Source organism: Nannobrachium achirus (genome assembly GCF_963921795.1).
Source record: "Nannobrachium achirus genome assembly, chromosome: 11".
Classification (NCBI taxonomy): Eukaryota; Metazoa; Chordata; class Actinopteri; order Myctophiformes; family Myctophidae; genus Nannobrachium; species Nannobrachium achirus.
In genome coordinates this window covers 55,733,283-55,761,267 of record NC_137820.1, presented here as the reverse complement: position 1 = coordinate 55,761,267, position 27,985 = coordinate 55,733,283, and the positions used below count along the sequence as shown (strand labels likewise).

At 40.5% G+C, this 27,985-nt stretch overlaps 2 protein-coding genes across 3 annotated transcripts in view; one reads left to right on the top strand and one right to left on the bottom strand.

Annotated features, from left to right (window-relative positions):
- LOC308294473 (uncharacterized protein) overlaps positions 1 to 27,985 on the bottom strand; it is a gene marked incomplete at its 3' end in the record, with an annotated part of 255,977 nt that overhangs the window by 120,448 nt on the left and 107,544 nt on the right. The window lies entirely within an intron of this gene.
- On the top strand, positions 78 to 6,471 carry LOC308294709 (uncharacterized protein). 2 transcript variants are annotated; one of them, XM_080737505.1, is made up of 11 exons: positions 78 to 200; positions 311 to 546; positions 662 to 840; positions 1,080 to 1,206; positions 1,556 to 1,720; positions 2,044 to 2,987; positions 4,008 to 4,273; positions 4,372 to 4,467; positions 4,585 to 5,103; positions 5,357 to 5,446; positions 5,558 to 6,471. In XM_080737505.1, exons 7-11 carry the CDS (start codon positions 4,124 to 4,126, stop codon positions 6,023 to 6,025), a joined length of 1,323 nt encoding a protein of 440 aa, XP_080593631.1. In that variant the 5' UTR covers positions 78 to 200; positions 311 to 546; positions 662 to 840; positions 1,080 to 1,206; positions 1,556 to 1,720; positions 2,044 to 2,987; positions 4,008 to 4,123; the 3' UTR covers positions 6,026 to 6,471. The 2 variants fall into 2 exon arrangements, with proteins under 2 accessions (XP_080593631.1, XP_080593632.1); XM_080737506.1 differs by having other exon boundaries at positions 4,553 to 5,103.

The window sequence follows — 27,985 nt, the reverse complement described above, 5'->3', positions numbered from 1 at the left end:
GTTAATTACTGTTAATTGACATATAGATAACTAGTGAAGGTACGTTAGACTGCTGTATGTGATTTTGCTAATTGATAATGAACAAAACTCTCTTTTAGTGCGATTCTTGCCCATTGTGATGCCTGTCAACATCTGTGGTTGTCCACCTGAGCTGATGAAGGTCATCAAAGGAAAGGATGTTGTTTTGGTCACAATAAATGGTAATTATAGGATTTCCTCTTCTCTGTTTGAAATATGTTTCCTTACAAAACAGCTCCCTCAAGAAACATTGTGGTTAGCATCATGTATGTATGTATGTATGTATCTGTAGGACGGTATGATCTTAGCATGCCACAGCTGTCCTGTGAGGGATGCCAGGCTTTGTGGAATGTAGGAGTTGCGGATCTTGTACAAAATGGCTACTGGCCAGCCACCACCGTCAACTTCCAAACAATCTACGAGGCAGACTTGTTCCATACCTTTGAGGACCTGAAGATGCTGTCACCAGGGATTGCAATTCAGGCTTTTCTACGGATGATTGACAGAAGGACTGTTCGCTTTGGCCGTGTAAGTACTAATTTCTTTGGTCTGCACTTCACGCATTGTAAAAGTGTTTGTTTGGATATGAAGATTTCTGTTAAACTAATGTTTTTTGCTGTTGTTTCTGCTGTTGTTTTTCTAGACTGGGAAAATTCCTTCAGACAGCTTTCAAAAAATATTTTTTGAATGGGCTGCTGTACGGTACCTGATCGATTCCCTCTGCCAGGAGGAGCCATTTTGCTGTCCTGCATGCACGCCGTCAATGCTTGCGGTCTCTGTAGATGGGAACCGGAAGCATTACCGTTTTAAGAGCACAGCAAGGTTTGTACATATCCACACTGTTCATATCAAGGAATGGCAAAATCTATTGTGCATTTTACACAGTGTAACCCAGTTGCGCTGTAGCTTGGCATTGCCAGACTGATTATGTGAGGTCACTGTAACGTTCCCACCATATTGCTATGAATGTTTGAGAGATCCTACATGATCAGTCTGGAAATACCTTGAACTTTTAGTGTTCAACATCTTAAATGAAATGTCTCCCCATTTTTTTTTTTTAGATCCAACGAACAAGCCATCTTCGTCCTGAGGTCCTGGTAGATGAGTACAACAGCCTGGTTCCTGACCAAACATTGTGCTTTGACACCATCCTCGCCACAGAGAATCCCTGGCCGTGGCAAATATGTGGTATGCATTTGGCCTCTTAAACCCCAGCGTCTCTATTCTGGGAAAACATTTGCGCAAAATAGCCGATTGACAAGCGCGACGCATTGTGAGCTTGTAGATTGGCTATTTTCAGTGAAGATATTTAATGTAGAGCAGAAACACCTGATAGTTACTAGTATAGGGTCATGAGGGACGCTCAACAACAAATGGTGTGTGCGTGGTTAATGTCCTGTATGTATTCTTTCTTTCATCTTGTTGCTATAGTACCGTATATGATTAATACTGATAAATGATGACATGAATGACAAATAATATATGCGTCTATAATCTTTGAGCAGTGTTCCCAACCTTCCATATCTATGTATTACAGGGTCTGTTGATTACAGTACGAAGAAAGAGGTGTTCATCAAGTGCATGGCAGTCCGTAGGCTTCAGGAAGAAAAGTACATCATTGTCCGGGAGATGAGGCAGCACTGGGATTTTCTCAAGGCCCGTTCCAGAGTGCTGTCCGACGTTTCTCTCCATCAGAATGAAGGCAAGTGGCAAAGTAACATTGTGAACTTCTACTTATTGAAAATGTTCTGTCATGTTAAAACAGGATTGTGCTAGGTAATGTAATTTCTGTTTGGCTGGAAATGGCTGATCTACCAGCTCAAAACACATCACAACGTGACGTTTTTGAGCTTGTAGATCTGCTATTTCCACTATTTCTGAAAATCCAAAATGGAAATTATTGTGACGATCTAAGCAAAAATAATTGCAATTAGGTGATTGTGTAATCATTTTGACAGGCCTAGTTTAGAGTGTGAAATATGCGTTGTTCCCTATATAGTGAGTGACACATTGTTCCTTTTTTAGGAGTTCTACCGGAGGACGCAAGGAGGGGTCTCACGTGCCTCGTCCGCAAAAAGGAGATGGAGCTGAGAGCTGTTAAGAGGCGCGCAAGGAAGCGTTACTTGGAGGTCATGTCATCAACCGATGACAGGCAAGTGGACCCGTTGGACAGTTCAGATGAAGAGCAGTTCTTCCTAAGTTCGGACTCTGGCAGTTCAGACTCCGACAGTTCTGACTCGGACTCTCCTGACTCGGACTCTCCTGGTGACGTTGATGTGGAAGGCACTCTTCCAGAGATGGAGACGGAGAGACAGAGAGAGACAGACAGCGAGAGAGAGTGAGACGGAGATACAGAGAGACAGGCACTCTGTCACTCAAATTGAATACTGAACTATAACAGGGACATGGTACTTTTGACGTTGTTGGTCTACTTTTTTCTTGGTCTACCTCACGCCTACTCATGGATCCTACTGACTTACCTACCAGGAGGACAGAGAGCCTTCATCCTACTCCCTCCCAACACTCCCTGCTGACAGCCTGTAGGAATGCAGTGCCAATTACCACCCTCCTCCCTGGCCAGCGATAGATGCTCGACAAAGCCAGATGCACCATGGTGGCTTTCAAATCTGTGGTGGAGGGCAGGCATTTTACCACTGCACCACCCGAATGCCTATGTGGATTATGTGTCTTGACAGTTTTTTTTTGAGCGATGGAAGCCGCTCATTTGAGTGGCTATGTCCGTGGCTCACTGCTCCTACAGATTTTGCACATTTCTGGACACTGCTGTCTAGAGTCATGTCATCAACATGGATCTGTCCCATTTAGCGCCACCATCAGGCCGATCTTTTCAAACACATTTCTGGACACTGCTCCTACAGATTGTCTATGTCTATATTCGTGTCATTCGTGTCATAGACTGCTGCCCTGTGTTGTGCCTCCATGGGCTGTGTTCATCAATAAAGAGAGAGGTAAATGTCATTCAGTTTGGTTTTATACACAATATGTTTTATATTGTGTTAAGGTGTATGATTTCTTTATTTTATAGATAGACTGTGACTGCTGTTTTGTTCTGTTTGAGTTTTACTGATTTATATTCATTTCAGTTATTCCCTTTTCTTTCTTTTGTGTAATAGTATTTATTGGAATGGCATTGTAACCTGAACATTCTTTGTTCAACATCCTTGTATTTCCCCCAAGAAATATTTATACTCATACATTTATACTCGTCGTAATCTATTCAGTAGTGCTTTCAAGGCCGGACGTGACCGGACGCCATGTGGCTTTGCATACTCTGCTTTACTTTATTGAATGCCTTAGCTTTTACCTTTTAAGGTGGTTGTGTGGGGCTTTTAAGCCGTGACATAATTTTGTAGTCAGACCTCCAAGCAGATTTATTGTCAATATGTGTCCCTCGCTATTTCAACAGATCTGAGACAAAAAATAACGACTCAAGTATAATTCTACCACTTTCCTGTCAACAAGAAAGAGAAGACAAATTTGTAAATAGTAAAAATAGTAAAAAGATTCATGGGTGCTGGGGCCTTTTGGCCCCAAAAGTTCTCCTCTGCCTACAAAATGATGTCAGACTTAAGAGGGCACTTGTTGCTAGGCCCTTCCTTTTGGCAACACCTGCCATCCTCCAGTGCCCCTTGTGTATATAGAGCATGAGCTTTTCTTTTTAACTGATGTTTTAAACTAGGACTATATTTTATACAATATAGTCCTTTAATCATTTCTGAATTATTGAATAAACATTGTAATCTTGGGGGGAAATCCTTGTCTCTGCCCGTCTTTTATTGTCACACATGCATCAAGAATCTGTTGGGGTTTTAGTTTGTATATGTGAATTAAACCTAAACTAAACCTGGGATATGGCCCAATGTATTGTTATTGTGGTCATTGGCTCCACATTGGACCATCATGGCTCATCCTGAAAAGGTCCCTCATTAACCCAGGAATTCACACATAATGTCCTATTGTTCCAACAGGGTTTATATCCAGAGACCTGTACATCTGCTCATTCAGCACAAGCTACTACTGACTGAGAGCAGTTCTCAAACCACTGCTCTGTGTCTGGGACTTCATTCTATCTACAGCAAACAAGATGTCTGGAAACCTTGGAACTCGCCTGTCTCACCACAATGATTCATTCACTAGTACTCAGCAAGAAAGTTTCAACAAGTGCAAAACATACTTGGCAATGGTCGCCTTCGTCCTACAAGACTCTCCAGACAGGATGCTCACCTCTAATCAGGTAAGAAACAGACAATGCTGCTGTTAACAGTTTACATCTCGTAATCAAATGCAATGTTAACTTTCAGAATTTATAACTTGATTTATTTTTTTCTCCAGTTGATGGACAGACTGGAAGCATTTGGGTCCACGAGGACAAGATTCTTTGAGAACAACATCCTAGTCTGTTTGTCAGCCAACACATGTTTTGTCAGGGTAAATATAAATTCATCAAATAAACATTCACAAATAAAAATGTAATCTGTAAATGTCTGAACTTTCATCCAGCTTAATCAAATAGACATTATACTGTGCTTTCATTTTCATGTTCAGATGAGCCCAGGGAACAACTGGAGACTTGATCACAGTAAAATAACAGAAAAGATGGCATGTCGTCACCTCAAAGGAGTTCTGGAGTGGTTCCCAGAGTTGACTTCCACAGGGAGAAAGGCGATGTTGACCAGACCACCACCAGCCCACTACACAACCCTCCACTCTCCTGAAGCCTGCAAAGATGTTAACAGTAGATATAAGGTGAAGTTCAGCAGTTCTTTCTCCATTGAATCCATCCTGAAGAAAGACGGCCCCTCTGGTCTGTGCTGCAAAGCCTCTCTGTCAGAGGAGTCCAGTGTGTCACAGAAGTCTAACTGGTCTACAGAGAGAATGGTTGGACTTAAGATGAAGTTCACATGGGACTCTTCACCTGCTGCTAGACCCACCAAGAGGAAGTTCATGAGTCTTGCTCAATCAAACGCTACTCGGCAAGAACATTTCAACCAGTGCAAATCCTGCTTGGCAATGATCGCCCTTGTCTTACAAGATGCTCCAGAAAAGATGCTCACCTTTAGACAGGTAAGAAAACATATAATCCCACTATATATTTAACCGTCGATTACCCATTCCCGGGTAACATTGCGAGGCCAGTGTGGATATACAGTATAATCCTCCATCTGGTCCTTAGTCTGCCCGTGGCCTTCTCTCAGTGGGACGTACCCTAAATACCTACCTATGGAAATGCCTGTTTGTTATCAAATGTAAAGTTGACGTTACATTTGATTCAAGACCTCATTTGTAATTTGACGTATTTTTCTTTTTTCCCCTGCAGTTGATGAACAGACTGGAATCATTTGGATATCTGCAGACAAAATCTGCGAACATCAGAGCCTGCTTGTCAACCCACACATGTTTTGTCAAGGCAAATATATAAATTCCTTGAAAAAGAACATTCCAACTGGTATTAAATGGATATGATTTACCCATGCTCTCATCAAACTTAATTCTAACAGCTGTGTTCTTTCATTTTCAGATTTCGTTGAGCCCAGAGTCCCCATCGAACTACTGGAAACTTGATCACAGCAAAATAACAGAAAAGATGGTGCGTCGTCACTTCGAAGGAATTCTGGGGTGGTTCCCTGAGTTGACCTCAGTGAGAAAGGAGATGATGGCCACGTCGCCACCATCACCAGACCACTACACAACTCTCCACTCTACTAAAGATGCAGCCTGCAAAGCTGTTAACAGTAGATGGGAGGTGAAGTTCAGCAGTTCTTTCTCTGTTGACTCCATCCTGAAGAAAGACAGTCTCTCTGGTCTGTGCTGCAAAGCCTCTCCTCTGTCAGAGGAGTGCAATGTGTCAGTCAAAGTGGTGCATAAGCCTGATTGGTGCACAGAGAGAACTGTTGGCACGAAGAGGAAGTTAAACTGGGACTCTTCACATGTGGACACACCAGTCCCTGATATTCAGGGACTGGTTGCTTACTGTAAATTCTGCTAAATCTAGAGTAAAATGTATATATGTGTATAGTATAATTTGTAAATTCATTGCGAGGCCTTGTCTGTGTGTGTTGTGTGGATTTGTGCTGAATTGTGCTGTACCTTTTATCATTTTTGTCTTAATCTTAAAGGTGTTATTATTTTAATAAATGCATGAAAATATATTCAAAGAAAACCAACCGAATCCTTTCCCAGTTTAGGGGTCTGGTGTGCACACATAGGCCTGTACATTATATTGAAAATTCTGCTGGCGCAAGTACGGTAATGCAACAGGCAAACGGGAATAACATTTAAAATGTGAAATCAATTGGCAGCCTACTGCCACTGTTTAGGTATAGTACCTTCCACGGAGATGGGGATGATTCCAATTCTCATCTCGTTAAAGTGCTGTCTTGAACAGTTTTGACACTTATTCACTGCTAGGAGGCAAGGCTCAGTTTCCTCCTCTGTCATGTAAAATATCTAAATGCAGTTCATGTGAATGTCACTCACTGTCAAAATACACAAAACATCCAAAAATGACTCCAACTGTTTCATCCAGCCTCAAGGTAAATGTAAAAAGCATTAAATAAAATGAATAGTTTTGTGTAAATGTTCATTTTAGCTCTTTCATAAAAGTAGTTTGGAAAACAATATCCATGGTTGTTGATGTCAGAAAGGATCTCAGATAATCACTGGATCTTTCTGATATGCACTTACTTAATTGACACATCCTCATTTGATGTTGCCTGGGTGGTTCAGAAGATATTTTTTTCTATGGTGTTTTCAATTTTTTCTATGCCTGTTGTGTGCCACATTGTACCATTGATTCAAACAATGATGGACCACAATATTGTTATACTGTAGCCAAGTTTAAATGCCCACTTCACCTCTGGGACAACAGATCTTATTTTATTGTTGTTTTGGACACGATCAATATGATGCAAAATGCATCACTAGTCATGCTGAAATACTAACATATCTAAAAACACAGATTGAACACAAAAAATAACTCAGGATTGTGTTGATTGTGTCCCAAACAACAATAAAATAAGATCTGGTTGTCCCAGAGGTTTGTTTACTGTTGAGAGAAAAAAAAACAATGTTGCACATTAAGTTAATCATCTGGGGACCCCCCAAAATAATTTGGGGACCCCCCTGGGGGTCCCGGCCCACAGGTTGAGACCACTGCTTCATGGTATGATGATCATGAAACATGTCTATCCTGACTGAGGGAGTGGAATGACAATGCCACCACCTACATGCCACGAGGTGTCACTGAATGGTTTGAAGTGTGAATCATATTCTATGAACTGTGCACTGTGTGCAGTGCCCAGATATCAACACAACTGAACACCTATGAAAGATTTTGGACTAACGTGCACGTGTTGAGACATTTGGCGCTCTCCACCACCATCATCAAAATATTTTGGTTAGAATGGTCTTTCATCCCTCAAATAAGAGTTCTAGAATCTAAGTCACTTGTAACAGAGTATTTCTATTTTGCAGTAAAACATTTGAGAGTTAGCTTGCTGTTAGCAGCTGAGAGTTAGCTTGCAAGCTAACACAATGTTTAATACAAACAAAAGACAACAAAAAGCAAGAATACATGTCATGTGTTATAGTGCTAGACCAGACACATGTCACTGCTGATTATTTACCTGCCACAATGTGTCCTTTGGTCGTGTGGCGATGTCGCCATGACAACGAAATATTATATATATAACACAAATTGTACACAAGCCTAGCTGACTGCTGCAGCAGCTGTTTGTTTACAAGCTGTGCGTACACGTGGATTCAGGTGACGTCAGAGCGTTTGCGCGTCTCTGTTGTATATGTCACCGGATGTTAGAGAAACAGGACGGCCGAGAAACGGAGCACTCGCGGTGCCGCACGGGGCGGAACAAGCGGTCGCCCACAACAACGTCCTCCAGGCGGAGCCCATCGATTGTCCACGACATTGCAAGCGGCGCGAAGGCCAGCGGACCTTGGTCCTGCTCTTCGCCCCCGAGCGCCGCGCGAGTTACGAAGCCGTGGTGAATGCAATCGTTATATTTATGCCCAGGCCGTAAGGCCTGGGCAAGCCCAAGATAAACGCTCATAGTAAGCTAATGGCTAAGCTAATGGCTAAACACCGCCCAGCTAGGCTAGTAAATAAAGAAAGGGAGTCGCAAACGAGTGACGTCAGCGCCTGCACTAGTGAATGGCTGTCTATGGGCTGTCGTCGCCATCTGGTGGTGATTAGTGTGTGGTGAACGAAACAAGCGCTCTTACAATGAACGTCCTGAGTTACCCAAACATACTGTAACATATACAAACCTAGGCAACAGCCAATGAGCAGCGGGCAGCCACGTCAGAGCGTTTGCGCGTCTCTGTTGTATACAAACCGTTGCTAGGCAACAGCCAATGAGCAGCGGGCAGCCAGCAGGATAAATAGAGAAGAGCAGGCCGTTCACATCACTTTTCTTCTTTCTTGTCACAGAGAAAGCACAGAACTGAACTGTAAGCAGCAGAGAGACGACTTATCCATTACTATGGCTGAAGTTACACTGTTGTGGTCAGACCTGGTGGAGATGCAGGAAATGTCAACCAATCATCAAGGATGATGATACACGAAAGAAGAAGTGGACGAGCACGAGGAGAGGATGGAGGAGCTGGAGTCTCTTCAGAATTCTTTTCCCTCAGGAAGCTGAAGGAGGAGAAGACTCTGCAAGAGATTCAGCGAGAGTGGCACTCCGCGGTGACTTTTCCCTCATGTGAGATCCAAGACCCTGCCTGCACCCTGCACCCCCCCCCCCCCCCCCCCCCCGCCCCGCCAAACGGCCCTTTTAAGGGCCACCTTCCTCTCCTTTTGCTGTGACCTTGCCGTGGTGGAGAGGCTTAGTGATTCAGTGACTCTGGGACCTATGCTGGTGGAGGTTGATCCTGACAGGTTTAACCACACCGCATTGGTCACAGGAGAGAGTCCAAACTAACAACAGCAAAACCTCTTTCTGTAATCAGTGAGGTGTGAACTATGGACATGTTACCATACTTAAAATCACACCTATTGTGAAGTGAGCAGTGCTATTTGAGTTCCATTAAGTGTCCTGCGAAGCTTGGCCAATGTGACCCAACAAACTTTGAGCACTTGGTGGACAAGATGTAGACCAAGAAATATCAAAAAATATATTACTAATTGGCTCTGTAAAGCTCCACAGTGTTTGATTGATTGAATACTTTTTTTAGTAGTTTTCAGTGGTTTCTGAAGGGCTTGGGTTCACAAAATATACACAAATGCAATTAATGAATAATACATTATTTTGTTTATAAATGCAGCTTTTTTTGTTGTTATTGCAATAATAGAATTCCACTATGCATTCATTGTACAGTAGATATATCCAAGATCTACACATTTGTGTAGTAAGAGAGAATAAAACATGAAACAGTAACTGAACACTTTAGAATAATAACCAATTATTTCCAGAATTACTGTAAACAAATAAAATTCAACATACCTTGACTGTAGTTTCTCAATAATCCCAAATGGGGAAATTTTCATAAAAGATTTCCCTGCCTGACATGCAATACATTACAATACATACAATATTACACTATAAATAAATAAGCTAATGAACGCAAGCACTTTGGTCAATGTGAGTTGTCTTTATGCGCTTTATAAATACATTGGACTTGACTTGACAATAATTATTATGAGTCCAGAATGAGAGACAACAGTATTCATGGTGGACGTGATTGATGAAATGATGGTGACAGAACCTCCTTGCAGTAAATATTGTTACAATTTTCAATTTACAATTTAAGCATTTAGCAGATGCTCTTAATCCAGATGATTTACAAGGAAGGTAATACATCAAATGCAAAGAATTAGTAGGCACGCTCTGCTGGTGCACAAGTGCACAAGACGCAAGTTGGCAGCTCGACAGACGGACAGAGTGCAGTTCATTGTTGTGTCAATAAACCATAAACAAGAGATAATTTGTTCCATCCTTTATACAAACTGATGTCATTCAATGTATAGCAGGACAGCAGTGACGCATTGTCAAGTAGTAATTTAGTATCCAGTAGTTCTCTGGGGATTTAGGTTGCACCTGACAACCCTCAACCCCTATACTCACTGTTGATAGACAGTACGTACACTTATAGGGCACATTCAAAGGATAGATTTGAAGGGGTCTAGGAAATGGGACAGCACTCTGTGTGCCCCAGTGGTGTCATCGCACTTGAAACCCGCACTTTGAAGGGTCCAAACCCCGAATTAGGAAGGTGGTATTATGTAGATATCCAGTACCACTGTTGAAGACTGTCCTCAACTATCTCAGTTTCATATTCATTGTTGATAGTCTGTACATACTATAACATTTATATATTCACTGGCAATAGATGTATAATCATGCATATATTAACTGGTGATAGATTGTATTATTATAGAACATGCACTCAGTCACACCCAGATCAAATTGTATTATTGTTTATATCATTCTCTCTCTCTAAATGTACTTGTGCAAGTGTTTCTTGCTTACTGGCTGTTGTGTCCATGGATTTCCCCACAGGAATAAATAAAGGTTTATATATCTTAACTCATTCTCACTTTGGCTTTGACAATGTATACATTTATTTCACTCTGAGATAGATATATTTCATTTGTGTGTGCTTGTGTGTATTAAGTAGCCAGCATGTCTCTTGTGAGTCAGTTTTTAGCTGGGTCGTTTATGGCACTTCCGTGACCACGGGAGCGAAGGTCCGTTTCTCAATGGATTTGTCAGGGTTATTTTTTTAAATGTCGGGGAAAATGTTTGACAGCTAGAATCATTTAGCTGTCTCATTCACTGAGGAATGTTTTTCATGCAAAACAAATGCTTGCAATGGATTCAGAATAATTATAACCCCCTAGTTTTTAAAAAATGGCCAAATGTGTTTAATAGAAGTTTGCGCCGCAAAAGTCTAGAGTTCAGGCCGCTGCCCTCACCGCCATGTTGCGGCAGTGTGGTGTGTGTAATGGCCAAATATGTTTTTAAATCTGTGGTAACAGATTTCATTAAACAGGTTACATTGTCCTGAGACATTCAGGGGACCTAGGGGACCTATTGCCGATTGGCTGTGGCAGGTCACATGGTAACCGAGCTAGGCCAATGGCAGGCGCGTAAAAAAGCTGCAGCTGGGAACAGTGCAGTAGTGGGAACAGTGGCAGACAGACACAGAGGAGCAGGACACCAGACAGAGGTACTGTAAGTGTATATTGACAAAGAAAGGCCATTAAACATGTTTAACGTTGTCTGTGTAGAGTAGACAGTCATATATATGTTGTCTGTGTAGAGTAGACAGTCATATATATATATATATATATATATATGTATTTTATTTTGTAGTAGCCATCATGGACGTTTTCAATGCAAGATCCAGTTATTAGACCAAGCCCAATGGGGCCATCTGTTGCTTGCTTACATGGTGCATGCATATCTTGTCAAATGCTAACAACCATGCACTTGTGTGATTTCTAATTGCACTTCTGGGACAGTCTAATTCATGCTTTGTATCAAGACGTCGTTTTGTCTCGAAAATAGCAGACCTACAAGCTCAGAGCATGTCGCAGATTCTAGACTTTGTGAGCTTGTAGGTCTATTTTCGGCGCTCAACAGTCAAGCAACAAAGTCTAACCTATAAAGCATGCTTCATGTCCAACGTATCTAATGCTATTTTCGTACCTTTATTTTGTTGTCAGCCTGCAAAATTGGAGGTTCTGCTGCCGTTGCTGAAGATACAGCCATTTCCAAGCCTTCCTTGTCAATTTATTTGAAATCATAAATGATCTAAATAAAGCTATTCATGCAGACAGGTCTTGCTTGTTACTCATTGTTGTTCATGTATGGAAACCCAATTCTGAGACGTTGAATTTTAGAAATGTAAATGAAAATCCCAAACAGCAGAGCTGTCTATGTATGCATTTGCTCAATCATCAAACATAATAATTCTATAGGCCCTACTTGATGTAGATGGGATTACATTTGAACAAAACATAAATAGGTCTGTCAAGGAATATTTGCAAGAGCAGTTCCTTGTTATATGCTCATACATTATACAAATAACCTGAAGTCTACATTTGTCATAATATCCAGCGGCAGACTGATATTGAACATTTATAGTAATACTCACAGCACAGGTGATACATTAAGCTAGGTATTTTACCTACATATTTCTACATTCTACATATAGTGCATATCCAAATAAATGTCCAGGCAAGTGTCATAAGAGGCTTTATTTGTAGACCCAGAGGTTGCATTTTGACCAGAAGTCAAGTGTGTCCAACACAAAATCTGCATTTCATTTCTACATGAATGTTCTCCCTAAGACGCTGATGCTGTGAGTGCACTGGTATTGATGCAAACAGGATGGAATACAGCTCTCCATGGCACTTCCTAAAAGGAGCTTCTGTCCCTGGCTGCTGCAGGCCCTGTGGGAGAAGAGAAAAAACAAACATCACAACACTGAAACAACAATAATGATTGAGCTAATTATGAACCCTTTACAATTGTAAGCCAATGTTTTCAAACAGTCCCTTTACTTAAAACAAATGGGAAACTGTGTCTGACAGCATTCTTGTTACTGCTATTAAAATATCAATCAATGTAAATTGGCACCCTTTGTTTGGCTATATACCCTTAAAATTACACAAGGGCAAAACATCTATTGTTTATAAAGTACCTGGAATGCAGGCACACACCTAGAGCACTTAGCACCACATCATCTAATTCTAAGGCTTACGAATCATGGTGTCAGGTCTACTATATTGTGTTGCAAATTAATGTCCTCTGACTGATGGTCCCTTTTCAAACGAGCTGTAGATCAACCATTTCAAACAGCCTATAGGTATAAAACAGGACTAAAGTGTTCTATGTATGTTTTATAATATTATGTATTATAATGGATGCATCTAAAGTTTTCAAATTATTATAGTGGAATACAATTACAATATTTTGATCCGGGATGGGGTAGAAATAAAAATATGGCTACAAACCCGTACTTAAGTACAGTACAGTGAGTAAATGTACTTACTTTACACTATTGATGTCCGGCCATACCACGCCAACAAGAACTGTTGATCATCACATTCAACTGCCATAAGTGGTTGAAATATAGGACCTATAGTTATAGTTATTATAGTGCCCATGTGGGAATGTAGCTCTGGTCCGTTCCTCCACTAACGCTATGGACCAGAGCTAGTGGGAATGATGCTTTACTCTTTGTGATCGGTTGAACGTGATAAGCAGTTCTTGTTTGCGTGATATGGTCGGACAATGGTGTAAAGTAGCTACATTTACTCCAGTACTGTACTTTGCAGACATTATAGCCTAATACGATATTACATTGAGCACTGTAGCCCTACTTTATACGTCTGGATTTACACGGCGCGATGCAACACTATCGTGAGCTTGTAGTCTATTTTCGAACATTTTGGACTTACTTTTTGATGCTTTTAAGTAGATTTTGATGGCAATACGTTCCGGAGGATTTCTACATTGCAGTATTGATACATTTTGGCCACTTGTTACACCACTGCCAGACAGATAAGACTGTAAATAACATTGATTTGCTTACCAATACGTTGTATGGTATCCTTTAGCTTCGATGTAGCTGCTGGATGCTAGTGAATCCTCAATCCGGTGAAACAAAAACAAAGTCAATTTACCTTGGGCTAAAAGTTGCAATAGTACAGAACACTATGACAGCAGAGAAAACAAACATGAATCACCTTGGCGAAATGACAAGCACAAAACTATTGCGGTCGTAATGAAATGGTTTCTCTGGCTGAAGCGGCTCCGTCTATTTCCTGGTGGCTGAAATAAACGTCCATAACATCTGCATTCGGTAGTTTACTGGTCCGAGTAACTGCTGCATGTGAAGTTATTCTTATCAGGCTCGTACTCTTATCAGGCTCGTACAACGACGTAATCCGAAGTCTTGTATTTATTAAACAAATGAGCAGCAACAACACAGCAGTGTAACTCAGCAGTGTGAAGCAACAGGCCAGTCAATACTGCGGTGCGGTAGATCGCAACAACCTCCCAGGTCCATCTCCCGCGTCCTGTGTACGTCGTCACATCCGGTTACTACAAAATAAAGGCACTCCTTAATATTATCCGAATAATACCACATCTCCCTTTCTTTGAGAACAAAGGGTGGCCCACATAAATGCAACAAGTTAACTTGAGGGTTTAAACCATATGGCTAACAATCATCAAAGAAAAGGAAACAGTCTGTTCTTGAGAGATTATTCTATAAATAAAAACGACCTGCTCATTTCATGGCATAACATCTCAGCAGTGTGAAGCAACAGGCTAGTCAATACTGCGGTGCGGTAGATCACAACAACCTCCCAGGTCCATCTCCCGCATCCTGTGTACGTCGTCACAACCGGTTACTACAAAATGAAGGCACTCCTTAATATTATCCGAATAATACCACATCTCCCTTTCTTTGAGAACTAAGGGTGGCCCACATAAATGCAACAAGTTAACTTGAGGGTTTAAACCATATGGCTAACAATCATCAAAGAAAAGGAAACAGTCTGTTCTTGAGATTATTCTATAAATAAGAACGACCTGCTCATTTCATGGCATAACATTATCATCTTTTCTTTTGTGACACAAGACAAGATTTTGGAAAATAGCGTACAATCAATACACTTATGTGAACACCTTACGTTACTACAAACGTTACCAAATAACGTTTGTAGTACAATCACAAGTACACCATTGGTGTGTGATGTGAATGTGGTTGTAATACATTGCATTATATGTGTATGTATGTCTGTATGAATGTATGTAAACAGCATGTTAATCCGATCAGACGTCATTTTCTGTTGTTTTTCCAGCCATGCGACCCCATCGGTTGCGAGGTGTACTGCACTTAGATACATTAATACCTTTTTAAGGAAACGACGACCGATCGGATTAAAATGCTCCTCTTTAAATAATACGATCATTACGGGACATTCTGCTGGAGCGTACCCTATGGTGACATCCGTGAGCCTTCACTAAGCAATTTATCTTTGTAATCAAGACCGAGATGGGCGGGCGGTCATATAACAGCAGGACTCCTCACGGTGGTTGTGGCGGAGGTGCATCTTCTGTGGCGTTCATGTTTTAGTTAAATGTGATGAAGCAATGTTAATGTAGGACCCCTTACATAAGGGGAAAATGTAAATAATATAAGGAATAGACAGGACATTCACAGGCGTCTACTGCAGATTACATCCCACAATAGTCAGTCAGTTATATGTTCACTTTGTCACGTTCATTCAAAGCATTATGGGAACATTGAGCAGTCATCATCATCTTCATCTCAATATACTTTTCCAAATACAAATGTGTTTTAAAGCGTGATTCCTAAACCCACCAGGCTTGAGTTAAGACCCGCCTCGCGGAAACGCAAGGACTTCCAGGAGTGGCTGAAATCCCTGCCTGACACATGGAGGGTGGATGAAGTCAGAGGCATGAAGACTTGTACTTGAGAAAAGCCTGCATTTACACAATGCACAACTATTAATTTCTCACTACAGTGCTCAAAATAAACTGTGCTAAAAAAAACTTGAAACTGACTTAATTGTACTGTGCTTAATAAAGGGAAAACTGTCTAACTTTGCTAAAGAGAAAAACGTACTGAGGAAGCTATAATGTGTCACTACTGTGCTCAAAATAAAAACTCTTACTGATTATCAGTTAAATTGTTATGGTTTGGATATGGCTTTGGGCCTAATTATGCTGCGTGTATTATTGTAATGGATCAGTAGGTATTAGGTACTTTGCACTTGAGCGAGCAGCACTAACGTTCATGGGCACTTTCATACTTAAGATTATCGAGAGGAGTCGGGTCTTAACTCAATCCTGGTGGGTTTAGGAATCACGCTGTTTGCGTGTAAAAGCATCGCCTGGTCTTCCTGGTTGCTGCTTCTTCTTTTCTTTGGGGTTTATTGGTGGTTGGTGTAACCTTAAAGGTGCATTACCGCCACCAACTGGAGAACCCACTCATGAAAACCCATTTTATTTCAATGGCTGAAGGACAAAATGTTTGACACTGCAGTGGCGTAATAAAAAAACAATCCACCATAGAACTAATTTATTCTTTGTCAGAATATCTGAAAGAACCAGGGAATTTGTGTCTGAACAGCCAATTGATAGGATTACAGCAGAACGATTCGAATTGGAATGGAATTGTGTTAAGTGGCCTTTAATAGCTTGCATTCGACGAATTTCAATCTGAAAGAACCAAAATGTGTTGGGACAATTAGAAGTAGCCTACACTAGTCTAGTATATAGACATGCCTCAAATACTCATCTTTTAAATACATTTGTATCCCTTGCCCCTCTTACTGTTTGTTTAGACATTATTTTTATTTTTTTATTTACATATCGACTGCACAGTACTGCGTTCTATTAGTCATTCAATGATATATGAGATACTTTAATGGTTTCCTGTGGAAATAAGCTTAGTCTTTTCATGGATCTCCTTTTAGTGGACATTGTACCAGTGAACGGTATCATCCTGAAACTGTACCCTTTCCTACGCAAACTTCTAATAAATAAAAATCAATGTCTTTTAAATGATAAATTATTTACTGCACTTTTATTTTGAAGGCTGAGTGAATCTAAGCAAACAATGTATCGCACAGTTATTTGTATGCTATATAAAATCCAAAACTTCAAAACTTCAGAATATGATTGTCTCCGACCTATCCGAGTAACTGCTGCATGTAAAGTTATTCTTGTAGTCAGGCTCGTACAACGATGTAATCCGAAGTCTTGTATTTTTATATATTTAAATATGTATATGGTTATAAAGTAGCAGATTTAGCAGCTACAGTGGTATGGCCAGCAGAGGGCGATAGAGATAATGGTAGAACATAGGAGGAGAACAGTGGCGTTCTATCCCACATTTCCTCACAAGGTGGCAAAGGCCACCCGTGTATTACAGTAAACATTAGCCACGTATTATGTTGCAAATGGGAAATTAATAAATTAATCTAAGGTAAATACTTATCAATGTATTGTAAAGGTTTAGCTACTTTCACATATAGCCGACAGTGAATTATAATATGATGCAACATAGATGATAAGAAACACCACCAGTAACTTCAAATGTGCAATTTATTACAAAGGAACAAATCACCCAAAATACTTCAATAACAGACTATACAAGGAATTGTATAGTAAAAATGATGCAGTCTTGTTTTAAAAAAATCTTACAGGTAATTATAGAAATAAACACATCACACAAAAGACTGTACAGTGAAAGAGCAATGTTACACAAAGAATGAATGTAAAAATATACAAATATAAAGCCTCCCCATTTGCGGATGTATTTATCCAGCAGTTGTGAAAAATATAGGCCTATACAAAACAAAATTAAACATTGAATCTTGTAAATAAAAATTGGACAAATATGTCGAATACTAGACGGCTCAGGGCGACCTCACCCTAAAGGGCGAGGGTCTGGCAATTCTTGCCCAACTGACCCGTGATGTAGCCTACATCAGACAGTTACCCATATAGGCAATGGAGACGCCTGGTACCCATATATGGAGATCCATGTACTGTTTTTGGGAATCACAAGAAATACATGTATAGAGTGTAAGAGTAATCACTCTATGCAAGGATTTATTTTGTAATACACTGTCTGGAGTCCACTTTCAACTGTAGGCCTATCACTGTCATTCCTGCTGGCAAGTGGGTGACTGCATAGCATCTATAGAGGACAGAAAAGCACCATGAGCAAAACATAGACGCACGCACCACACACACACACACACACACATTGACGTTACTATACAGTGAATCAAGTCTTCCTAAGTGAAGTTGCCTAATAAATGCGTTATTATTAGAGAGAAGTTGTACTCGTGTCCTTGCCTTTGCGTTCGCCACAATCAAACATAGGCCTACTGTTATGTGTCAGTGACTAGTGTTGTATTATAGGTAGGTCTACATTATGATCCTCAATTTGAATTGTGCATGATTGTCTTTTGCATGTGTCTCTTTCTCTCTGTTTTGCTAATGTGCGTTATTTTCACATGATGCTAGGCCTATGTTGTTGAGGCTACTCTGCACTTTGCCAACGTGAAGTAGCCTAAAGCTTAATCGAAAAGTATGTGATGGTCTGATCTTTCACCGACACAGCTACCGCAAATATTAATAGGGGTTACAAACCTTCGTCAGCATGCTGGTGGGCCTCTTGGCCAGACAAGGCCGCCAATTGCCGGCGTAGTGCAGCTAGATGCTGCTCTCGAGAAATCAGCTTTCCCTTGGTGCACAACACAAGTTCTTGAGCAGCAAGAACTGTTTTGGACATGTCAGACCTTTCGCGCTCCATATCCAAGTAAAGCGGTCTAACAACACGAGTCCGAGGCGGCCTACAGTCAATAGCCAGTACCTCTTTACAAAGCATGTTTGCTTGCTCAGCTAAAGTCTCCAAGTCCACAGCTGCATCGGTGCATCCACCCTATAACAATAAAACACAGATTAGGTTTACATCATTCCTACAACAGTCCTAACTAAACATGGAAGTCATTGGCACACATAATAGCCATATACTTTTGTCAATGCATAGGCAGGCTAGGTAATTCGTCGGCTATTTGCTTTGTAATACAAAATCACTTACTAGTAAAGTGTCGGCAAGAGCACAGACAGTTTCTGTGGCCTCAGTTATTGTGGGCTCGCCTATAAGGCGAGCACACTTTAGATATTGTCATTATTGTGGGCTCGCCTATAAGGCGAGCACACTTTAGATATTGTCATTATTTATTTATCTATCAGGCAATCAGTAGACGGGATCTTCGGTTCCTTTCTACTCCTACATACTTAGTGAGAAAATGAAAATAAAAACATCAATGTGTTCAGCTTACTGTGGCGCAGTGTGCTATTACTTTTTACAGCAATCGGCCAAATGGTGGCGCTGTAGGAAGCCTTCGAAAGTGCGATCTTTGAACAGGTATAGCTCATGCTGTGTTTTAGGTACAGCCATGAAACCTGTATACACGTATGCGTCTCCTCATGCCGAACAACTTTTACCCTCTAACTTTTGACCTCTGACCTTTAGGTCTCCCACAATTCGGAATTATATGAAAAACAGTAAAAATCTATCTCCTCCTGGGTTTTTTTCGTTACACGCACAAAACTTTTTTCACATGAACTTTGGACCAATACGGTCAGATTTATCTCGGCGGATTTCTTTTAAAGTGAAATATCATTTTTTTAATAATTCAATAGATATTGCGGTTTTATGCAAATTATTCTTCTGCCTCTAAATCATACATGCAAAGTTACACGTTCATGGCATTTGGCAAAGATGTAGAGGGTTAGTCAAAGTATCACTGAAACCAATTTTATTCCAATCGGCCAAAGGGGGGCGCTATACGAAGCGTTTGAAAATTCAAACTTCAAACGGGCATAAGTCATGACTCGTTTCGTTTGAAGACATGCAACTTGTTACACGCGTGCTTTGACTCGAGCGGAAGACATCTGTGTCGTTGTTAAGTAAGCTCCGCCCTTCGGTTTTCCGCCATTTTGAGCAGTTTGTAAAACGCGTAAACCCGCTTTTATTCTGGAATTTTCGCTCCACGTGCACAAAACTTTTTTTACGTGAACTTTGGACCGATATCTAAAGATCTGTCAGATCGGATTTCTTTAAAATTGAAACATGCTTTTTAAAATAAATTCAATGAATATTGCAGTTTTATGCAAATTATTCTTCTGCCTCTAAATCATACATGCAAAGTAACATGTTCATGGCATTTGGCAAAGATGTAGAGTGTTAGTCCAAATATCACTAAAACCAATCTTACCCCAATTGGCCAAAGGGGGGCGCTATATCATTTTGAGCAGTTTGTGAAACGCTTAAACCCGTTGGGATTTTTTTTTTTGCAATTTGCATGAAACATTCTACACACAATCTAAGGACCTTTATCTAATATGCCTATGAAGTGCACACACACAAAAGAATTATAATAATAATGAATATAGCTGCAAGCAGCGATAAAGTGTCCAAAGCCAAAAACACCTCAAATCATGAACACAGCCTGCAATGTGCGTGAAATCTTGCAAACACATTCCCAATAGGTCAAGGAGCAGATACCACCCTTCTTACATTGGCCTGTTATAGCGCCACCAGCGGGTCAACTTTTGCACAACACAATTTTGGAACAAAATGGACCAATCTTTGATGTCAGTAACGTCAAAGAGAGCACTGCCTGCGATCTTGACATTTTGTACATTTATAGCCATTGTTTTCTGGCTTGAAGCGAGCCCACAATTGTTTCGAAGGAACAATATTTTCTAGTTTATCTATCAGTCAGTCAGTCAGTCAGACAGTAGACGGGAACTTCGGTTCCTTTCTACTCCTACATACTTGGTGAGAAAATGAAAATAAAAACATCAATGTGTTCAGTTTACAGTGGCGAAGTGCGCTATTATTTTTTATAGCAATCGGCCAAATGGTGGCGCTGCACGAAGCCTTCGAAAGTGCGAACTTTGAACAGGTATAGCTCATGCTGTGTTATACATACAGCCATGAAACCTGTATACACTTATGCGTCTCCTCATGCCGAACAACTTTTACCCTCTAACTTTTGACCTCTGACCTTTAGGTCTCCCACAATTCGGAATTATATGAAAAACAGTAAAAATCTATCTCCTCCTGGGATTTTCGCGTCAAGTGCACAAAACCTTTTTCACATGAACTTTGGACCAATACGGTCAGATTGATCAACCAGATTTTTTTTAAAGTGAAATATAATTTTTTAATAATTCAATCAATATTGCGGTTTTATGCAAATTATTCTTCGGCCTCTAAATCATACATGCAAAGTTACACTTTCATGGCATTTGGCAAAGATGTGGAGGGTTAGTCAAAGTATCACTGAAACCAATTTTATTCCAATCGGCCAAAGGGGGGCGCTATACGAAGCGTTTGAAAATTCAAACTTCAAACGGGCATAAGTCATGACTCTCTTTGTTTGAAGACATGCAACATGTTACACGCGTGCTTTGACTCGAGCGGAAGGCATCTGTGTCGTTGTTAAGTAAGCTCCGCCCTTCGATTTTCCGCCATATTGAGCAGTTTGTAAAACGCGTAAACCCGCTTTTATTCTGGAATCTTCGCTCCACGTGCACAAAACTTTTTTTACGTGAACTTTGGACCGATATCTAAAGATCTGTCGGATCGGATTTCTTTAAAATTGAAACATGCTTTTTAAAATAAATTCAATGAATATTGCAGTTTTATGCAAATTATTCTTCTGCCTCTAAATCATACATGCAAAGTAACATGTTCATGGCATTTGGCAAAGATGTAGAGTGTTAGTCCAAATATCACTAAAACCAATCTTACCCCAATTGGCCAAAGGGGGGCGCTATATCATTTTGAGCAGTTTGTGAAACGCTTAAACCAGTTAGGATTTTTTTTTTTGCAATTTGCATGAAACATTCTACACACAATCTAAGGACCTTTATCTAATATGCCTATGAAGTGCACACACACAAAAAAATTATAATAATGAATATAGCTGCAAGCAGCGATAAAGTGGCCAAAGCCAAAAACACCTCAAATCATGAACACAGCCTGCAATGTGCGTGAAATCTTGCAAGCACATTCCCAATAGGTCAAGGAACAGATACCACCCTTCTTACATTGGCCTGTTATAGCGCCACCAGCGGGTCAACTTTTGCACAACACATTTTTGGAACAAAATGGACCAATCTTTGACGTCAGTAACGTCAAAGAGAGCACTGCCTGCGATCTTGACATTTTGTGCTTTTATAGCCATTGTTTTCTGGCCTGAAGCGAGCCCACAATTGTTTCGAAGGAACAATATTTTTCTAGTATCAAATGCTGTTGCATGAGCCATAATGCACGTCTGAGCAGACCAAATAGCTACTGAAGAGACCTATACCGGTTGGTGTCGAGTGTATTTAAGCCTTGATAAAAAGGCCCCGCCCCCTGTGTGTGTGTGTGTGTGTGTGTGTGTGTGTGTGTGTGTGTGTGTGTGTGTGTGTGTGTGTGTGTGTGTGTGTGTGTGTGTTATACCTTAAACTTGGAGTTATCAGGGGAGCACCAGGTACATGTTTTATTTATAAAATTAGCCTGTGTCTGCCACTGAGGCAGCCAACACTAGCAGGAGGAGGAGGAGGCTTCACAGAAATAAATCTTAATCAAACACACCAAAGTTTACATTTTCCAGTTGTCAAGGCTTAGATGAGAACTTGTTATGAGATCATTTGAGAAATGGTTCATGTGTTTATTAAAGCACATTTATTATATTTATTTTGTAATCTGACCGTTTGTGTAGACGTACGTAGCAAATTGGTTAAACTGCTCAACAGCAGATTGTGTTGACGCAGCGTAGCGTCTTTACATTTAGCAATCTACAAGCTCACAACGCATTGCGGTGCCACACGTTGTGAGCTTGTAGATCTGCTATTTTCAAACATTTTGTACTTTTACTTTTGGTACTTTAAGTACATTTGGATACCAATACCTTTGTACTTTTACTCAAGTACATTTTTAATTCTGGACTTTTACTTGTAACAGAGTGATTCTACATTGCAGAATTGATACTTTTACTTAATTATAAAAATGTAGGTACTTTTTCCACCACTGTGTAAACGTTTGTGTTCTCATGCCAATAAAGCTTCTTTGAATTGAAGATTGAATTGAAGATTGCTCCCCATGTGGCTACACTAACGTCAACACACCAATCCACAGATTTTATATTGACTGCGTGTCAATTCTTGTTTTTTAGAAAAAAATGTTTTTTGAGAAAAAATAGTTTTATGAGAAAAAATAGTTTTTTGAGAAAAAAATATTTTTTGAGGAAAAAAAATTTGAGAAAAAAAAATGTTTTGAGAAAAAACAATTTTTTAGAAAAAAAATAATTTTTGAGAAAAAAAAATGTTTTTGAAAAAAAAATTGAGAAAAAAAAATTTTTGAGGAAAAAAAAAATTGTCAAAGAATTTTTGAGAAAAAAAAATTTTGAAAAAAAAAAATTGAGAAAAAATTTTTTTTTGAAAAAAAAAAATCTTTTGAAAAAAACATTTTTTGAGAAAAAAACATTTTTTGAGAAAAAAACATTTTTTGAGAAAAAAAAAACATTTTTGAGAAAAAAAATGTTTTAAATAAAAAAATTGGGGAAAAAAAAGTTTTGAAAAAAAAGGTGATGCGATGACGTGGTGTATACGGATGTTACTGCGATTGAGGTGAAAGAGAAAAGTGGAAAGTTGTGTGTGTGTGTGTGTGTGTGTGTGTGTGTGCCCCCTGTGCAGCTGACCCCTCTCTCTCTCTCTCTCCCCCTGTGCAGCTGACCCCCCCCCCCCTTCCCTCTTGTAACCTGAGACTCACTCTCTCTCTCTCTCTCTCTCTCTCTCTCCCCCTGTGCAGCTGACCCCCCCCCCCCCCTTCCCTCTTGTAACCTGAGACTTTCTCTCTCTCTCTCTCTCTCTTGCTCTCTAGCGAATGAGCGGACGGCATAGGGTTGTGGGCTGGTACCATGGCGACGGCTAGCGAATCAGCGGACGGCTGTTCCGTGCATTCTGCGTGATTCCTAAACCCACCAGGCTTGAGTTAAGACCCGCCTCGCGGAAACGCGAGGACTTCCAGGAGTGGCTGAAATCCCTGACTGACACATGGAGGGTGGATCAAGTCAGAGGCATGAAGACTTGTAGGCCTACTTGAGAAAAGCCTGCATTTGCACAATGCACAACTATTAATTTCTCACTACAGTGCTCAAAACTGTGCTAAAAAAAACTTGAAACTGACTTAATTGTACTGTGCTTATAATAAAGGGGAAACTTTGTAACTTTGCTAAAGAGAAAAACGTACTGAGAAAGCTATTAATTTGTCACTACTGTGCTCAAAATAAAAACTCTTACTGATTATCAGTTAAATTGTTATGGTTTGGATATGGCTTTGGGCCTATTATGCCTATTATGCTGCGTGTATTATTGTAATGGATCAGGAGGTAGTAGTAGGTACTTTGCACTTGAGCGAGCAGCACTAACGTTCATGGGCACTTTCATACTTTAGATTATCGAGAGGAGGTGGGTCTTAACTCAATCCTGGTGGGTTTAGGAATCACGCGTGCATTCTACCGACATCTGATCTAGCTATGAGTTGAAGTGGAGGCGAAATGGGCGTGTATGGGCTTGGAAGTGGGATGCGGCTCTAAGAAAAATGTAATAGATACCCCTCCTAGATGACAAATCCATTGAGAAACAGACCTTCGCTCTCGTGGTCACGGAAGTATCGGATTCGCCCCAACTATTTGTTGATGTTTATGTCTCTCTGTTGATGTTTATGTCTCTCTGATGTTTATGTCTCTCTGTTGATGTTTATGTCTCTCTGTTGATGTTTATGTCTCTCTGATGTTTATGTCTCTCTGTTGATGTTTATATCTCTCTGTTGATGTTTATGTCTCTTGGTATGGCTCCTAGTGTAAGTCAAGAATATGAAGATAGTTGCGACCGTCAGGTCGCAGTTACTATCAAAACCTCGACCAGCAGTTACTATCAAAACCTCGACCAGCTGTCCGTCAGTCCGTCCGTCCGTCTGTCCGTCCGTCAGTCCGTCAGTCTGTCTGTCACATGTCACACTTTTGCCCTGCTCATATCTCTGCAACCGTTGCCCCGATCCATGCCAAATTTTGCACACACACTCCTTGCCTGACAAACCCATCAATTCTCACATGGCCCTCTTCTAGCGCCACCATGAGGCCAATTCTTGCAAAACACATTTTTGGACACTGCTCCTACACATTTTGCCCTAAAATCACGCAAATCGCTACACTCATCTCATCAACATGGATCTGTCCCATTTAGCGCCACCTTCAGGACGATTTTTTAAAACACATTTTTGGACACTACTCCTACAGATTTTGCCCTAAATTCACGCAAATTACACAGTATGTCTACACTCATGTCATCAACATGGATCTGTCCCATATAGCGCCACCATCAGGCTGATTTTTTTAAACACATTTTTGGACACTGCTCCTACAGCTTTTGCTCTAAAATCACGCTGCGACCTGACGGTCGCTTATCTCCCGATTAGGGAGTCTTACTGGTAGGTTAACCTCGGAATTGAACAGTTTTGATGTCACAGCAACCCTGGTTGCCTTGGAAACTAAGCATGTTGAGATGACAAATGACGGCTTGACGTGATGACGCCAGACGTAACCCCATATATACTGTACTGTAGGTGTATAACAACTTTTTATCTCTGTGTTAACGTCAACAAGAATGTATCTGGAGCCATGCTTTTCCAACGCTTTAGTTGTAAGATCTCTTCCCTGGAATTAAACCAAAAACTAGGCCTATAACTAAGAGGTTTCCTCTGTATATTGATTATTGATGTAAATAATTATTTCACTGTCAGATAGATATGGGGTAGAAAAACAAAGTCTGTTTGTTTGTCTGTCTGTGTGCAGCTAATCTCAAAATTTTATATCAAACCTTTCATACACTGCCAGAAGACACTGCACCCCACATTTTTCAAAGCGCCTCAGAGTGTCAAACTAGTTTTTTATATTCCATATTACTCTTTGCCTGTAATTGGCTTCCAAATCTACTGGGAATGGCCTATTTCTTACAACAACAGCAACAAAGGCCATATAGGGTATATCATAATCGCAACATCCAATCAACCCAAAACTAGAATTTTGAATTTTTGAGGGGCCTCCATAGGAACTCACTTTCACTTCTGCCCATTTGGGGTGCCACAAATGTGAAAAGTTGCACCATATGTCGTAGAAATGCTATTTATCTAGGCTGGCTCCAGAGCCTTGCGAGACAACCCAGCCTGGCGGAGATATGCGCTTCATTGAGCACCTTTTTTAAGCTGATGCTTTGAAATTCACTGAATGTAGACTACTCAAATGTTTTTATCCTAAAACACCATTCTGAGATAATCCTATAGGATAATAAAGACATAATAAATTATCTATGAAAATAAGAATATAGGCATGGGCCTATCAAATCTTAAATTACAACAACCTTTCAAAGTTTAAGGGGACAAAATGTTAGCCAATAGGGCTTCACCTGCAGTTCAGGTTCCAATCACTACTAAATTATTAGTAGGCCTAGGCCTAGGCCTATAGAGCCTATAGTATAAGACTCAATGACAATGTAACTATAATTTAACAGATTTTTGTCCATTTGTCTATAAATATTTTGAGCATCACTATATCAGGCTCAAGTTAAACAATAAATATTGTATGCAGGCCTATCTATGTCAACAAAATGAACATAGTAGAGGAGCCTATCAATTTTTGTAATTTTGGAATGATAATTGTTGGAGACATGTATATCTTCATTCTTGGGGTTCTCACAATGCCAAAAAAACATGTCTTCAATTTTTCTTTTTGGGTTTAGCATGTGTAATTAGCATAATTAGCCAATTAATTGCCAAAAACAGTAAATAGCAATAACTTTGCTTCTGGGTAACTTATAAAGGTGATCTAAGAGTCTAAGTCCATGTGTGTGAGGTCCAGAAACTCATCTGTTACCATTGTGAAGTCATACAACCTTTCCTAATTAGCATAATTAGCATACATTATGCAAAAACAAGGTGAAAATAAGCAAATTGCTGCATTTCTTTGTTTTAGTCAACTTTGAAAGCTTCTCACAGACTCTAAGATGTATGTTTACAAGTCCAGGAATTATTATTATCCTATACATGAATCATGCAACCTTTTGTCTGTGTAATAATTATGTAATAATCACACCGAGACCAGAAATAGCTATATTTCTTTATATATCCCTCATATAAAATAAAGAACAATATGGGAAATGGTCACAGAATTATCAGATTGTTTATACTAATATGTACAGAAAGTTCTGTAAACACATTTAAATAGAAGGGTCTCCATCTTCGTCGTCGTCATCGTCAATCCCCAACAGTTGTGCCTTGCTTACATTACAACACACCTCTTCATCTTCCCCACACATGCACATCTCGGAGCAGTTCAAATTTTGAGATTGACAAGAACAATGTGACATGCACTGGGATTTCTTGCAGCCACATTTGATCAGATGAGTAATGGTGGCTGGAGCTGGGGGATCCCGTGTTGTGACTGGCACCAGATGATCTCCCTCAGCCTCCCATCCATATTCAGTTGCTGGTGGCATCTGTGGGTTAGGTACGTGGTCCTGATACCATACCATTGCCTGGTAATGGGCACGGGCAATGGCTTGATGTAATGCACTACTGGCTCCAGTGAGATGATACGTTTTTTGTTTCCCACACCGGTGATGAAATAGGTGTCCTTGCACAGCTGATTGTACCGTCGGATTGCAAGAACAAAGACATCAGTGTCCGGACTCAATGTAGAGCTGTGTTGCCCCTCTTCGGACAGCATCCAGGCTGTGCAGGATTATCCTTGTGTCAGCCTCTTCCTGTGAGCTGTGGAGATGTTTTACATCGATATAGTTTGAGTGGACATCTTGCCTTGACGTGATTATGAAAACGTTGGGTTTCCCCTGGAAGTGTTGGAGGGCTTTCTTAGCAGACAGTCAGCTCATCTTTGGTGTGGATACCTGACAAGAACTGTTTTTCAGACACCTTCCCTATCGGTGTGTTGTCTTCCACATGATAAGTGGTAGGGGGCTTGCCACCCTGGCGTCGCATACGCGTGGCCTCCTTCAGTGAAGATGCAATATAGCGGTCAAATACTACATGGGTCTCACTATGTTCTTTGGTCTTCCTGTCCAGTATGGCTATGAAGTGGTCAGCCCACTGGGAACATATCTTGATCCATGATGGCTTGCCCATTGCCTCTACCAATGCCATTCCATCTATGACACTTACACTCTTAGATGGCAGGGGACAACGGTCAGTGGCAGCACTCTGTGGTTGCTGATCAACACCAACGTCACCAGTCCTCTTCTCATTCTGCAGCTCCTTGAGAATGGTCATGAGCTTGCTCTTGTCTGTGTAGGGCCGA